The 15,341-nt window shown below is 37.0% G+C and overlaps 2 protein-coding genes across 3 annotated transcripts in view; both read right to left on the bottom strand.

The window, feature by feature from the left end:
- Nucleotides 1-2,667: 2,667 nt before the first annotated feature.
- Nucleotides 2,668-6,720, bottom strand: LOC107556341 (protein FAM170A-like). Of its 2 annotated transcripts, none has more exons than XM_016239435.1 (2): nucleotides 5,592-6,720; nucleotides 2,668-3,914 (listed from the first exon to the last, which is right to left on the bottom strand). In XM_016239435.1, exon 2 carries the CDS (start codon nucleotides 3,798-3,800, stop codon nucleotides 3,336-3,338), a length of 465 nt encoding a protein of 154 aa, XP_016094921.1. In that variant the 5' UTR covers nucleotides 3,801-3,914; nucleotides 5,592-6,720; the 3' UTR covers nucleotides 2,668-3,335. The 2 variants fall into 2 exon arrangements, with proteins under 2 accessions (XP_016094921.1, XP_016094922.1); XM_016239436.1 differs by lacking the exon at nucleotides 5,592-6,720 and adding an exon at nucleotides 4,597-4,689.
- A 5,026-nt stretch (nucleotides 6,721-11,746) lies between these two features.
- The window catches only part of LOC107556326 (polypeptide N-acetylgalactosaminyltransferase 12-like), a 17,578-nt gene continuing 13,983 nt past the window's right edge, over nucleotides 11,747-15,341 (bottom strand). The window contains exon 9 of the mRNA XM_016239409.1: nucleotides 11,747-12,270. Coding sequence (XP_016094895.1) covers nucleotides 12,133-12,270 — 138 coding nt within the window. The 3' untranslated portion in view covers nucleotides 11,747-12,132. The remainder of the gene's footprint in view (nucleotides 12,271-15,341) is intronic.

Raw genomic sequence — 15,341 nt, 5'->3', positions numbered from 1 at the left:
CAAATTCCTTGACACGTCTGTGTATGGTGGCTCTTGATGCCTTGACTTACCTCCATTCCTTGTGAAGTTCACTCAAATTCTTGAATCGATTTTGCTTGACAATCCTCATAAGGCTGTGGTTCTCTCGGTTGGTTGTGCATCTTTTTCTTCCACACTTTTTCCTTCCCCTCAACTTTCTGTTAACATGCTTGGATACAGCACTCTGTGAACAGCCAGCTTATTTGGCAATGAATGTTTGTGGCTTACCCTCCTTGTGAAGGGTGTCAATGATTGTCTTCTGGACAACTGTCAGATCAGCAGTCTTCCCCATGATTGTGTAGCCTAGTGAACCAAACTGAGAGACCATTTTGAAGGCTCAGGAAACCTTTGCAGGTGTTTTGAGTTGATTAGCTGATTGGCATGTCACCATATTCTAATTTGTTGAGATAGTGAATTGGTGGGTTTTTGTTAAATGTGAGCCAAAATCATCACAATTAAAAGAACCAAAGACTTAAACTACTTCAGTCTGTGTGCATTGAATTTATTTAATACACGAGTTTCACAATTTGAGTTGAATTACTGAAATAAATAAAAAACTTTTCCACGACATTCTAATTTATTGAGATGCACCTGTATACAGTATATTAAGCGAAAAACAGTATGTGATGCTAGTATGTCAGAAAAGGATGACCCACTACTTCCAGCAAGATTCCAGCATCTGATGGACACTTTACTATCCCCTGAGGCCACGGGAAAGGATTTGTGATTCTGATGCTGGTGGATGTTGAACATGCAGATTTCCATATTCGTACTTAGACCACACTTTTTTTAACTGTTGCGAAGTAAGGTTTAATTCAAATGTATTACCTATGAGACCGTATGTGCTTTTGGATGCACAGCAACAGTGAGTTTTCCACTTACATTTTGTACAGAAATCTTATTCAATCTACAGTTTAAGCATCTGTTCTTGTAGTGGCACATGGCTACGTTGCTAATAGAGTGTCGGTTGTAGGTGTGGTCTCATATGGAGATAAGCATGCTTTGGCAAGACTTGTGTGAAATTGTAGCCCCCCTAAGGTTGGTGTGGACACCACAGGGACACAGACCCTCACCACCTGCACCAAAACAGTGGGGGCGCCAGCAACCCCGAGCAATTAGCCCGCCACCGCTGTCTGTATGAACTTCCTCCCACCCACCTGACAGGCGTGAATGTTCCGGAGCCCTGGTGCTGGGCCTCATCGATTGCCTCTTTGAAAAGGTCAGAGTCTTGGCAAGACACCGGCACCCCCTGCACACAAACTCTTCACAGCCTACTCGCCTACTGCAGAGACAGCCGACCAATCTATTGTGGCAGGAAACACCAGCCGTCCTTTCAGAGAAAGACAGGATGCCCTGTAGCAGTGATACCTAAACATTGGGTTTAGCGCACATGCAGATGTCTCAGCAGTATCTCCCCTGGAATTTGAGGAATCCTTGACATTTTAAAAAGAGAGAATATGTAATCAATGCTATCCGACAACAAAGAGATTGTACTCCTGATGGAAAAATAGATGAGGGCTTTACAGTGATGCTACCATGCCTGTCAGCAGTGGATCTCTTCAAATCTTTTAGGTGGCTGTCATGTGCAAGTTATGAGTGACACATGAATTCTTTGTAAAACAGCTTTCAAAGCACTTGCTCTTCAGTCTTCCACCACAAAATAAAAACTGTCAGAGGATACTCCTCTTTCTTTGCCTGACCCATCACAAATATCTTTTATCGCCCGTGTCTTGTTTGCTGCAAGCAACTGTCTCCCTTACAAAACACCTCTAAAGACATGAAAGAGAAAATTAGATATGTTAGAAATTAGAAATGATGGATGGATGGATGGATGGATGGGAAAATTAGACAGATTTAATTATGGATGAATGGGAAAAAATAAGATATAATTACGGATGGATGGATGGATGGATGGGAAAATTAGATATGATGGATGGATGGATGGGAAAATTAGATATAAAGATGGATTAACAGATGGATGAGAAAATTAGATTAACAGATGGATGAGAAAATTAGATATAATGATGGATGGGTGGATGGGAAAATTAGATATAAAGATGGATTAACAGATGGATGGGGAAATTAGATATAATGATGGATGGATGAATGGATGGATGTGGAAATTAGATATAATGATGGATGGATGAATGGATGGATGGGGAAATTAGATATAATGATGGATGGATGGGGAAAATAAGATGTAATGATGGATGGATGGATTTATGGATGGATGGATGGGAAAATTAGACAGATATAATGATGGATGGATGGGAAAAATAAGATATAATGGATGGATGGATGGATGGATGGATGGATGGATGGATGGGAAAATTAGATATAATGACAGATGGATGGATTTATGGATGGATGGGAAAATTAAATAGATATAAATATGGATTAACAGATGGATGAGAAAATTAGATATAATGACAGATGGATGGATGGATGAATGGATGGGAAAAATAAGATGTAATGATGGATGGGTGGATGGATGGGTAAATTAGACAGATATAATGGATGGATGGATGGGGAAAATAGATATAATGACAGATGGATGGATGGATGGGAAAATTAGACAGATATAATGATGGATGGATGAGATGGGAATATTCGATGTAATGATGGATGGATGGATGAATTGATGGATGGGGAAATGAGATATAATTATGGATAGATTAATAGATGGATGAGAAAATAGATATAATGATGGGGAAAATAGATAGATAGATAAGATAGATAGATAGACTGTAATGAACAGACATGAGCTGTTTCAAATGTGTCGACTGGATTTTTTCCCCTCCCAGAATGAAACATTCTTGACAGGAAATGCCATGAGCATTCGTTTTGGAATGGCAAGACGAGCAGATTCCATACTTTGCCATGCAAGTGTGATATGTGTTCTGACTCTGCTCATCACCCTGTCATCATGGACAGATTCTCCTCTTTTCAGACTCATCCTAAATAGGAAACTGTAATATTGTTTACACTGCAAGTAATTGTCGCTGAATAATTTTACATTTTGATGCAGCATCACAATACATAAAGTGGTGGTGGAAATGTATTGGTTTTGATGCAACCTTGCAACTTGATTAAGGGTTTCATTCGGAAATCTAAACGGCCTATTCTGAAGAGTCCTTTATGCATATCATTATTATATAGTTATTATTATATAAATAGAAGGAACAATTCAGCCCCTTCTTTTTGGAGCTTCACAGCCACTGTCCCTCTTTGTCATTGTATTGAAAAAATCAAGACATTCAGCAAAATTTCTTCTGTATGCAATTGCAACAAATGCAGCCATAAATGTTTTAATTAAATCATTGCCAGCAACTTGACATGCACTCCTGCAGCCAACTGAGGACCATGTCCAGCTTCTCATCTCTACTGCTCTGCCTCAGAGTCGAGGAGGCACCGAGTTGAAGGTTGCTTTCAGAAGCTGCAGCTTCTTCTTCTTCATATGCGGCCAGTAACTCCCTGCAGTCCTTCATGTCCTTCAGCTTCCGGTAGAACACTCTACAGCTGTAGCCTTCTCTCCAGCCCTGCTCTATGTGTGTCATCAGCTGCTCAAGCTCATTGTAGTAGCACAGACAGCCTGAGCATTTGTACCTTTTGATCCCACAAACCACTTTCGTCGCCGTCACAGTTTGGATAAAACAAGCGTTTAGTCCCAGACTTTGAAGGTCTCTGGAAAGGTGGTTGATTCCAGTGCAGAACCTGAGGTTGACAGTGCATAGCCTTGGGAGGATCTTAGAGTAGCTGGGCTTAACACCAGGTCTCTCCATGGTTTTGGACGGCAACCTCGCAGAGTTTGCAAGTCTCTTCTGACCTCAACTGTTTTCAAATAAACGTTATGGTTTATAGTTGTCCTTGAACACTAACAGACGTTGACAAATAATCTGTGAAAAAAGAAAAAAATCAGCATTTAAAATGAAAGGTCAAACATTTTTTGAAAGAACACAAAAATGGTGAAAAATGGGTTTAATTCGCTTTGACCTTTAACAAGTCTGTAGATACATCTAAGATATATGCTTTTCCCAAGACTGATTGCCCATCAGGCAATGTGATTACATGCCATAGACAATTTCCTTTCTACAAGTTGAAATGGTATGAAAGGATACGAGTTGCACTGTAAATCAATAAATCTGATGAAATACAAAGACTCTAACAACAACACGACTGTCAAAGCTTTACCCTAACAAACCTATTTTTTTTTCCTGCTTAAAGGGGTCAAACTGGGAGAAATTGAATTTTTCCTCAACTTTGGACATAAAACTAGCTTCAAGAACTGAACACTTTTCCTCAGTCCAAAAAGAGCATTTACTAACACTAGACTGTAAAAACAGCTCTTTCTGAATTTGAGAGGTAATAAGGATGAAGTATGATAGATATTAATCCTAAACACCACAATAATTAACAAAAAGAGTAAAAAGTGGTTGCAAAGAGGCTGTCACTGAACACTCTCAGAAAAAAAGGTACAATAGCTGTCACTGAGATGGTACCTTTCCAAAAGGTACACTTTTTGTACCTAATATGTACCTTAAAGGTAGCAATATGGACCCTTTAGTTACAAAGATGTACCTTTTGAAAAGCGCCCCATTGACAGCTTTTGCAGGCTACCATTTTCTCCGACAGAGATAGGACGGCACATGCTATATTGGACCCAAGGCAGCATTTATCTGATCAAAAACATACAACAAATGTTTTTATAATAAAACAATGTTTTTCTATTTTAATGTCTTAAAATAAAGCAATAAATCCCAAGAAGCCGTGGTTTACAGTGAATTTATAACAGCTAAGGGGCGTTGTTAAAACCCCCTTAGCTGTTATAAATTGCTTACTGCTTTTATAAAACGGTAATTCCATATACATAGTAAGGTTTCACAAAATAAAACAGAGCAAATAAAGTGTAATGATATTAATAAAAACAGTATTCTTCCACCAAACAATGTAGTTCCTCCGAAACGGTTGTGGTTCCAACAAAGTGGTTGCAGAGCAACACACAAACGTAAACTAAGGTGTATGTTTGTAGAGTAATTTACAACAGCTTCGAACGTGGCTCAGCCAATCAGAATCAAGGACCGGAACTATCCATTTTATAATGTAATTTATTCCTGTGATAGCAAATTAAGCTTCATTTCCAGCAGCTGTTCCTCTAGATTCCTTAATGAAAGAAAGTTTAAAATATAAATTCTGTCCCAAACTTTCGAACTGTAGTGCAAGTTCTCGTGTTCTCAAGGGTGTTTAAATTAAAGTCTTACAGATGTAGTTTGTTTATTTAATTCTAAGTATCAAAAATAGGGTGTAAAATGGTCACGCTTGATATGGTCCCTTTACATTTTTAGCATAATTCAACCTTAGTACTTCAGTGAATACCTCAATGACAAACAATAAATAAAGGACAAAATAAAAATTTCAAATCTGCTTGATTCTCAGTTGTGCTTCTGTGACTTTGTGAGGAACAGCAGGCAGCTTCCACACAGATGTGCCCAAGGTTTTACTGCAAATAATCTAATCAATTCACATCAAGAGTCTGTGTCTAGAATAGGCCAAGTTCTCTATCACCTCAAAGTTACCTTCCCTTGTAGATCGCCTGGCATCAGTGTCCGTAATGGCAGTGTTTCCTGTGAAATCCTATGATATGGATCCTATGAAAGATGTCTTTGGATGTCAAGCTCTAGTTTGAGATGAGAAACAAACAGCTGAGACAGGTCACAGCAATTGTCCATAAATAAATCTAATTAAATGAAGTTGCGGTTGAGGTAATTGTTTGTGATATGCCACTGCAACTGGAGCATATGAAAACATCGGCTTAGACACGAATTATGTAAATTATTCTAATTCCATGGAAATTTGGAAAGAAAGCAGAAGTACAAAAAGACTGAAAATGAATACAGTGTGTAACAAATTAAAATAATAAGTCATCCATTTAATGAAGTGTCTGGAGAAAGCCAGAAAGAGAAGAAAAATGGGGAATGATTGTACAGGATGCAACTCCATTGGGAGTTAAATTATACATAATAGTCCCAATAGTCATTTTCAAAAAGCTTGGAGGCATAACCTCTTACTGCAGGCCACAACAAAGCAAACCTGGATCTAAACACATAATAGCTGCAATACAACTACACTCTTACCTTTAATGTCCTTCACATCTCCATCATATTTTTCATATCATTAAACAAAAGCAACAGAATTCATTTCTGTTACTTTTTAAATTATTGTTTAGTGTTACCAAGGAAACCAGAAGAAGGTTCTATCAATCAGATATTTACAGGTTCTGTATAAGTGATTTTTAATGAAATGGCACTCAAAAATATCCCTATTAATTGACAGAGATCCCTGAATTATGCATCCTAAAATATAACAACTGTCTCCACTACAGCAAAAACAAAACTGAACAGCAGTGAATGAAAATGGTTTGAGGTACACTCTCCTTGTCAATCATTTTGTATGTGTTCACAGGACACCTCATGTAGCAGGATACAGAGAGCTTGGATCATTTTTAAGCCCCATATTCAGTTTAATTTGCAGTAGTCGGATAGTTTATCATTGGTCTTTACACAGACTGCGCAGAGGTGGCATGAATGCATTTACACAGCTAAAGGCTAAAGTAAGAATATGCGAAATATTCTATGAGGGTTACATTTCAATTTTGTTTCTTGAAAATAAAATAAAAGTTTATGAATGTAGGGATAATAACAATAATAATAATGCAAGGGATAATAATAAAATTATTAAATATATAATTTGAAAAGTGCAACAATTGGGATCCAAGAAGTAAAAATCCCATTCTTTTTCTCCATAGGGAAACTGATTTTTAACAATAACTAATAAGCCTTTAAAGACTTTAAAGTCCTATTGTCAGCTATTCGGAGAGTTAATCTCCCTACACTCTCAAAGTCCTTAAATATAGTGTATATGTGCATATATTGTAACTATTGTAAAATATATTGCTTCTATATACAATCAACATCTTTAAATCAATATTTATTCATTTTGATTATGTTATTCACAATTCTTCGTGGGATTGTAGATCTTTCCCTCATTAAAGTACAGTCTTATACATTTGTCAGTTTTTTGCTTCAAATCAAAGTTTGTAATATTGTGAGGTATATTGTCACCTCATAGATGTTTGGCTTGGTTCATGGATTATATCTCTTTAACAAAGACTTTTAAAATCAAATATAAGTCAGAATAGAATAAATCTGTCAATACAATCATCATGACTTTAAAAACACTACACGCTACACTAAACCCTGGGCTAAGGTCACTTTTAACCCCTGAGTGGATGATATTTCACACCAGAAATTTTGAAAAAGGTTCACAAGCTTCATCGCCTGAAACAGTGTTGAACATTAATGACACGTGACTTTACAACGCAAATGCATCAGGGTCTTTTGGAATGATCCACCCTATAACCTCACTAAAAACCTGAAATAATGAGAATACGGTGAAATCAGCCGTTCACAGGCTGTGCAGTCATTTTTTTGACAACACGAGCCAGTCGAACAGACAGTGTAGAGAACGATAGCGTGTATCTGTCAGTGTCTCTCTCATCTCGCTTTGCCAAATCAAGCTTATTTTCATCTCTGAAAAGAGAAGCTCGGCATACAGAGAGACCTTGTCAAGCAACACATGGGATGTAGGCGAGCAAGCTGCCTTCATATCTAAGATCCAAAACGCATCACAAGGAGGTGAGAGCCGTTTTCTCCACAGAGATCATTTTAATATTTAATGCCTTTTTCTAAAGCTAAAAAGTGACGTGGTCGTAATCCCATTTGCCGATGACTACAGTGCACCGACCGACACTGACGCCGCTGCCGAAGAGAAAGAAGTTGTGCGGATGCAGCGAGACGAAAATAAGGTTCTCCACAGTGATTCATGCAGAAGGCACATCTAACACCTCTCTGGCAGCAGAGCCGGTGTGATCTGACGGCTTCCAGAGCTTCATTTCATGACCCTGTTTTCCTAAAGCCTGCCAGAGTGTTCCGAACTAATCCCATCCTGCACCCGGAGAGCGAGGCAGATGACACCATACAAAAGAAGCCCACAAACAGTATGAAATATCAAACAGACGCACATCATGAATGAGTAATTGAGAATGACTGCGGGGCAGCGTGCATAGTGAGGGGCATGAGCGCTTTCTCATACTCAGCTGCACATCTTCAAGCCGATCAGATAGGCTGCCAATGACACCTCCATCGTCTCGCTGCGACTCCAACACGGATGGAAAGAACAAACACGCATTCGGAGGGTGAACGAGATTAGTGCTTTATAAATGGGAAAAGTAACACCCCAGTGAAGTGGTGGGAGTGTGTAATACGGCGGGAAAAAAAGATTGCCAGGGGTTGTCAGCTGTTGGTAAAGAAAGACGGGCACACATTGGGATGTTATTCAGTGGCTTTAATGTGTAAAAACTAAAATATGAAATCAATTATAAGTTAAAGGAACTTCTTAGATCTAGAAAAAAATGTCATTACAATTAAAAGGTGCACTCAATAAATTTTTTCGCACAAAGAAATGAAAAACAAAAAAAGATGCTGACATGAGTTGAAGCCTGTAGTCATATCAGTACCCAAATAAAAGCAGTTTTATTTTACATGGAGTGGGTTGGTTCAAGTTAAATACTACTAACTTTATTTCAGAAGCCTTGCGCGTTAATAAATTAATTGCTGCTGACTGCGAATGACATAAAATGGTGTAGCGCAACAAAACAAATACTGAGTGCACCTTTAAGTTAGATATTAGACATTATTAACAATAATGCATTTTTTTCAAAAGAATACCTTTATTTCTGATGTTAAGGTCACTTACATCACAGTATAAAGTTACCTGAATTTTCTTCCAGCATTGATACCATTTCAAAACATCGTTTCAACATTCTACCATCAGCAAAATTAAACATAAAATTAAAAATTAACATAAAAAATTAACATTATTCCAAGAAAAGTGCATATTAACTACTGCTGTAACCAACCACACAACTTTTTGGCCATTCATTTTTCTGCATGTTTGATGCACCAACTTTAACCACATTTATATAGAGAATGTATCATTCTTTGTGTTTGATATATCCAGGATAAAATGGACCATATAGCCACAGTGGTCTAAATAGGACTTAAGGCCATCCATACAGAATATCCTCGTTTTTGACCTCTTCAAGAAAACCCATTGTCAATTCTGTGGCTTTGCCCTTTGCGGAAAAGCTCTACCATCACAAACATAATGGGTTCTCATAATTGTATCATCACATGATCAATCTCTCAATCCTCTTCTTATCTATGGAGGCCCTGGAAACATCTGTCCAGTATTGAGCTCATGTCACATGCTCTCAGAGAAGCAGATCAGTAAACCAATTCTTCCCATGATAATGTTTAGTTGGCCCATCACCTTATAAATTAATACAAAAAATATCTTCCATAAACCAAACAAGAAAACTTCCCTTTCACTTATATTTTAGGAATAAAATGTCCTTCTTTGAACACTGTGTGAGGCACTTAAAACATTCGAAAAGTCTTTAAAAAGTCTTCATTTACTCACCTTTAAGTCTTTCAAAAACATTTCTCTTTATGGAACACAAAAAGAGATATTCATAGAAGCTGCTCTTTTCCATAGAATGAAAGTGAATGGTGGTTTTCACCCAATAACAACTTATAAAACTAGATTTCTATATAGAATATAGCTCCTGACTTTTATGGACTACTTTTATATTTTTAAAGTGCCTTTTTTGCAAAATAGCAGCATAAACATTCTTCAAATTGTCTTTTTTTGTGTTTCACAGAAGAAAGTCGTACAGTCTTGGAACAACATGAGGGCGAGTAAATAATGACAGAAAGGTCATTTTTGACTAAAAATCTAGGGACTAATCTATCTTTAAGGACACCAGCAATTCCTGAAGTAATAAATAACTGAGAAAGCCAAGTTAATCAAATAAATTCATTATAAAAGGACTTACAGAAATAATCATTCAGCATAGGAAACGGACCCACAGATGGTCAGAATTTAAAGGTTTATATCCACATACTTCAAACTAACTAACCCACACTGTTTCTCTACAACTTCAGGGAAATATGAAGCAAAAACCACAGCAATTTGGCCACTACAATCTAGTATTTGCTGTGACATCCAGCTCTGTTTCATCCCACAATCTTTTCTCTACAGCAGGTAAATGACTAGAGGTTGGCTGCCATACGCTTTCAGATGTAAGTAAAAATCACTGTACATTTTTAACTGTATAAAAAGTCTAGCCCAGCATCTCAATCCCTGCATAGTGGTCTACTGAAATTACACACATGTAAATAAGAGCTGATGTTATAACATGTCATGGAGGACAAAGCAGGACATGGAATAAAACGGAGAATTTGGCACCATCTAGTGGTTGGAAAGACAACGGCAGCAGCGCCATCTGAGCCTAACCTCAATACTCAGCCAAAAATACACACACACCAGGCTGCCAAAGCGCTCTAAGTGCAAACGAGATCTGACTTACATCAGGCACCGGAATACAGAGGAGTTGGCCACTACAATCTAGTATTTGCTGTGACATCCAGCTCTGTTTCATCCCACAATCTTTTCTCTACAGCAGGTAAATGACTAGAGGTTGGCTGCCATACGCTTTCAGATGTAAGTAAAAATCACTGTACATTTTTAACTGTATAAAAAGTCTAGCCCAGCATCTCAATCCCTGCATAGTGGTCTACTGAAATTACACACATGTAAATAAGAGCTGATGTTATAACATGTCATGGAGGACAAAGCAGGACATGGAATAAAACGGAGAATTTGGCACCATCTAGTGGTTGGAAAGACAACGGCAGCAGCGCCATCTGAGCCTAACCTCGATACTCAGCCAAAAATACACACACACCAGGCTGCCAAAGCGCTCTAAGTGCAAACGAGATCTGACTTACATCAGGCACCGGAATACAGAGGAGTTTTTAAAAATGCTAGTCACTAGTAGTTAAATATGTCAAAGAATTTGAATAAATAGAAGCTACTTTGCAGAATAGCAGGGGAGGATGAGACACCAGCAGATGGGGCTGGCAGCACTGACTGATTAAAATAACTCAAATCACCATCTTGTAAAATGGTAATGATTGTCAATTGCAACAGAGAGGCCCAGAGGTTATGATGAGCGCTTAAATACAGTGTTTATATCTTGCAGAGAAATGGAGGTGTTTAGTAATGACGTCTATGTGCAGGCCAAGCTGGAAGACTAATTCACCTCGGGTTCCCTCAGGAACTTCCTGCAGGCTTTAAGAATGGCAGTTTTGGATTTATGATTAATATAAGGTCTGTGGTTTGGAGACTTTCACATTTTATTATACAACATACACTACTGTTTAAACATTTGGAACTGGTAAGAAATTTTTTTTTTTTTTTTCAAATTAGTCTTTTATGCTCAGCATAAAAAATCAGTAATATTGTGAAATAATATTACAATTTAAAATAACTGTTTTCTATTTTAAAATTTAATTTATTCCTATGATGGCAAAGCTGAATATTCAGTATTCAGTGTCACATGAACCTTCAGAAATCATTCTAATATTCTAAATATGATGAATGATGTTTAAAACATGCTTTTTTTCAGGATTCAAAAGAACAGAATCTCTTTGAAATAGAAATCTTGTGTAACGTTATAAATGTCTTAACTGTCACTTATGGTCAATTTAATGCGTCCTTGCTCAGTAAAAATAATATTTTCTTCAAAAATGAAATCTTACGGACCTCAAACTTTTGAACAGCAGATTATGTTATAGCACACATACATTATTTTTCTCAAAAATCCAAAACTCATTCAAAATTTTAGAGAACACTCATTGCATGAAAATGGAAATTCTTCTCAGGGTTTTAGGATTAAACCCGAACAACTCTATTATGAATGATGAATTTTAATACACTATCCAAAAATGTTCAAATCTAATATGTTATATCATTAAAACATACTGTATTTTCTTTAATTTATCTGTACTGTGCACGTCGTATAACAGGAAGGCACTATCAATCCTTAATCCTTAAGGAACTGAAATGCTCAATAAACTGGTGTGAAGTCAGAGCAGCTGATATGAAATGCCCATTGAACTGTAGTGCAGGTGAAGAGTGTAGAGAGAACCTTTGCTATGTTCTCTCTTCAAACAACCACTTCTGGGAGGCCGAGTCGGAGCAGGGCCGGAGAGCGGGGCCAGGGTTCCCAGTGTCAGTCCGGGCTACTGCCTCAATGCACTTCTGTGTCTGAACATGGTAGAGAGAGCCGTCCTGCCAATGCAAAGATTATGAGAAGTGTTACACATCCAAGTTTAATACTTAAGGTCAGGGGTTTGATCAAATACTATATAGGCACTAGAACAGGAAGCTCAGTCAACCCCAACACCTCCTGCCGACTCTAAAACCCCAAAGAATCACGCTGACGTCACGCTACTCTTCAGGTGCTTGCTGTACCTGCAAAGAGTTCACACTAAGGCTTGCTTCTGAAATTTCACTGCAAGCCACACTGAAACCTCTTGCCATGCTGTGTGACTTTCTCAAGTAACACTTTAATGTGACATTTTCTTGGACCTTCGTCTGCTTCCAAGAGCACTTGATGTGCTGCAAAAGCGTGCATGTTAGTGTGTACAATTCTTGTCCTAACTAAATGCAAACCATTTGATGCTAGACCTGTCAATTTAAAGCTAATTTAAAAAAACGAATTATAATCTGATAACATTTTAAAATTTAAATACTAATGTCTGTTAATGATTTAATCAAATGCAACACAAATGTCTTAAAAATTATCTTAATGTGCAGGCACTTCTCAGCAAATACTGTTCAGTTTAGTGTCAGTAAGATTTTATTACGGGTTTTTGTCTCTTATGCAGCATTTATTAGAACAACAATGCAGTAAAAACAGTAATATTGTGAAACAATTTTTGGTAACACTTTCTATGAAGCCCGTATTTATAATACATTATAAGGGTATTCTTAAGGCATTATAATGAATGCATAATGCATTATAAAAAACCGTATAATATGTTATATCAACTCATGAATAATCATAACAACAGTTATAATACATCATAATACTTACGTATTTGTGGTTATAAGTTTAAGAGTATGATTATTTATAACACACAATGAACACCATATTAAATCTAATTCATTTACAGTATAATGGACTGTATCATATCTTGGCATTCTTTATTTAAGATCTGCACAGTATCTTACTACAGCTTGTGAGTGGTTAGATGTTGAGTGTTTCCTGTGGAGCTAATGTTAATTAATTGATGTGAGCTTTATACTCCAACTGAAAAAAATGCAATGTTTTATATGGTTACATTTTATTTTGATGGTCCCCTTAATCAATTGACTATAAGCAACTTTGCAACTACATGCCAACTAACTCTCATTAGAGTATTAGTATGCTCAAGAATGGCAGAATCTAGTAAGGTAGAATAAATTGACGTACTTGCAAAGACACTTATAATCAGTGTATCTGTTGGTTGACCATCAAAATAAAGTGTTAGCATATATTTACAGTAGCAGACATACTAATACTCTAATGACCGCTAGTTGATATGTAGTTGCAGAGTCACTTATCAACAGCTGTTTAAAGAGTACCATCAAATTAATCAAACTGATATTACAATAAAAATAGTTCAAAGCAAATGTGTCATATTACACATTCATCTGATCTGATATCTGATCTTATGGCTGTTTGAGAGAATTTTTTATTATTATTATTATTACTTATAAGTGGTCTTTGACCGCTTTAAGTAAAGTAGCATAAGAAAAATGGCAAGATATGAGACTTATAATACATTATAACTATGAGAAATATAAAGCATTGTAAAAGTGGATGCAACGTGTTCATTGTGTTATAAATCATCATACTCTTAAAAGCTATAACCACAAATAAGTAAATATTATAATATATTAAAACTGTTCTTATGAATATTCATGAGATGATACAACATATTATAAGGTTTTTTATAATGCATTATGCATTCATTATAATGCCTTTAGAATACCCTTATAATGTATTATAAATACGGGCTTCATAGAAAGTGTTACCCATTTTTTTAAATACATTTTAATATACTTCAAAATATAATTTATTCATGTGATGGCAAAGCGGAATTTTCAGCATCATTACTCCAGTCTTCAGTGTCTTCTGAAATCATTCTAATATGCGGATTTGCTGCTCAAGAAACATTTCTTATTATTATCAATGTTGAAAACAGTTGTGCTCCTTAAAATTTTTGTGGAACCCGATATGCATATTTTAGGATTCTTTAATGAATACAAAATTCAAAAGAACTGCATTTATTTCAAATAGAAATCATTTGTAATATTAACCAAATGTCTTTACTGTTACTTTTGATCAATTGAATGAGCCCTTGCTGAATAAAGCTTTTAATTTCTTTCAACAAAAATCGTATTAATCCCAAACCTTTGAACAATAGCATGTATATGATTATTTGAAATTAATAAATGCAATTAATTTGAATAAAATGTATTATTTATAAAAAGAAATATAATAAATATAATAAATATGAAAATTTATAAAAAGCATCGTGCTATGATCTCCGACGGGCGGTAAGAGCCGCCAAACTCCGATACAGGGAACGAATAGAGTCTCATTTTCAGCTCAATGACTCTCGACGCATGTGGCAGGGACTGAGAACCATCTGCAGCGAGCGATCAAATCTGCAAAAAAAAATGTGTGGAGGGAATTTTGCTGAAATATTGGTAGCTCTTTCTACAGCTGCTTTGAATGCAATCGAGGCAGCGCGACTCTGCCGATCAGCACGTCAGGAAGCTGCAGACAGAGCAGCGATAATCATGTAATCACTGTGTCAGAGGACGAGGTTCGGAGGGCCCTAAAGCGAGTGAAGGTCAGGAAAGCAGCAGGTCCTGATGGGATTTCTGGGCGTGTTCTGAGGTCCTGTGCTGATCAGCTCGCTGGTTTGTTTACATCCATCTTTAATGAGTCCCTTGCTACCTCGGTGGTTCCCACCCCCTTTAAAAAATCTGTCATCATCCCTGTGCCTAAGAACAATAACCTCTCTTGCCTGAATGACTATCGTCCAGTTGCCCTCACGTCAATAGCCATGAAGGTCTTTGAGAAACTTATAAAGAACAACATTTGCTCCTCCATCCCTGATACTTTGGACCCTCTTCAGTTTGCCTATCGCCCCAACAGATCTACTGAAGATGCCATCTCTCATGTCCTGCACTCTTCCCTCATGCACATTGACAGCAGCAATAGGAATTATGTAAGGCTGCTGTTCATCGACTATAGCTCAGCTTTCAATACTATAGTCCCCATCAAGCTAGCTTCTAAACTCATG

Source organism: Sinocyclocheilus grahami, unplaced genomic scaffold (genome assembly GCF_001515645.1).
Source record: "Sinocyclocheilus grahami isolate Dianchi unplaced genomic scaffold, SAMN03320097.WGS_v1.1 scaffold565.1, whole genome shotgun sequence".
In the NCBI taxonomy this organism is placed as follows: Eukaryota; Metazoa; Chordata; class Actinopteri; order Cypriniformes; family Cyprinidae; genus Sinocyclocheilus; species Sinocyclocheilus grahami.
The sequence above is the reverse complement of the archived record's forward strand: the minus strand, read 5'-3'. Positions and strand labels throughout refer to the sequence as shown.